Source organism: Etheostoma spectabile, chromosome 10 (genome assembly GCF_008692095.1).
Source record: "Etheostoma spectabile isolate EspeVRDwgs_2016 chromosome 10, UIUC_Espe_1.0, whole genome shotgun sequence".
Classification (NCBI taxonomy): Eukaryota; Metazoa; Chordata; class Actinopteri; order Perciformes; family Percidae; genus Etheostoma; species Etheostoma spectabile.
In genome coordinates, this window is record NC_045742.1 from 13,691,278 (window position 1) to 13,692,408 (window position 1,131).

General features: G+C 40.0%; 1 protein-coding gene across 9 annotated transcripts in view; it reads left to right on the forward strand.

Moving 5' to 3' along the window:
* The window catches only part of dlg3 (discs, large homolog 3 (Drosophila)), an 85,519-nt gene that overhangs the window by 57,821 nt on the left and 26,567 nt on the right, over window positions 1-1,131 (forward strand). For all 9 annotated transcript variants that reach the window (XM_032528575.1, XM_032528580.1, XM_032528574.1 and 6 more), the window contains one exon: window positions 633-777. In XM_032528575.1, the coding sequence (XP_032384466.1) occupies window positions 633-777 (145 nt within the window). The remainder of the gene's footprint in view (window positions 1-632; window positions 778-1,131) is intronic.

The window sequence follows — 1,131 nt, forward strand, 5'->3', positions numbered from 1 at the left end:
TTGTAAATTATTCCATTCCTTTTTTACTCACAATTTGTACAGTGTCCCAATTTTTTGGGTTTGTACATCTGTTAACATGCTGTTTATATGCTTGACCCTTCCAGTGCAGCAGCTTTTAATTAAGCACTAATTACAATACGAACAATGAAAAAATAATGGCACCCACTCTTATCAATTACTTACGTTTTTCTGTCTGTTTTTAACTAATTGCAGCAGCTTCATAAGATCATTTTTGCAAACTGCTAAATAAAAATGAATAAATAATAATAAAAAACACTCAAATTAATAATCCCATTGGGAACTTGACAGTTAATTGTGGCAGCCACATTTAAGTTCACCACAGAGAAAAGGCGAAGCTCTTACTATGTAGTCTTACAGAGCACCTTTAGAGCTTTTACCGACTGCTTTTGACCTCTGTTAATGCTGCGCAGCACACCAACCTTTCACTTTGCTGTTGAAAGGAACAAAAATCTCATACTACCTTCAAGCTATGATGATGATAAGTGTGTTGGCTGGTGTGATGGCTGCTGTAATGCGTGATGTTGTCACAGTGCAACAAAGACACAAGGTGTTTAAGTGTTGATACAAGAATTCTTTTCCTCCTTTCTCTTCTCAACAACCATCCCATTCAGGTGAACAACATTGTGCTACAGGACGTGCGTCATGAGGAGGCAGTGGCTGCGCTGAAGAACACCTCTGATATGGTTTACCTCAAGGTGGCCAAGCCAGGACCTGTGCACCTCAACGACATGTATGCCCCTCCAGACTACTCCAGCAGTACGTATCTACCTCTTCTTCTTGTTACTAGTCGTGGTGCAAACACTGCCCAAGTCAGAAACCACATTTTATATTCACTAATCCATAATCAGTCGGCTCCAAAACTAGAACAGGGTTATTTCTATAAAATGTTTGATGTAAGATGAAGGGTGATTTATAAGTGTGGGTCCATGCTAGAGCTTTTTGCACTGGGAATCATCTTTTTTATCTTTAACAGAGATGTTGAACGTTAGTGTTGGATCACTGTTCTCTCCCCAAAACTGCTATGCCCAGACACCCACATACTGAATGTAGTGAATGCTTACACACACACACACACACACACACACACACACACACACACACACACACACA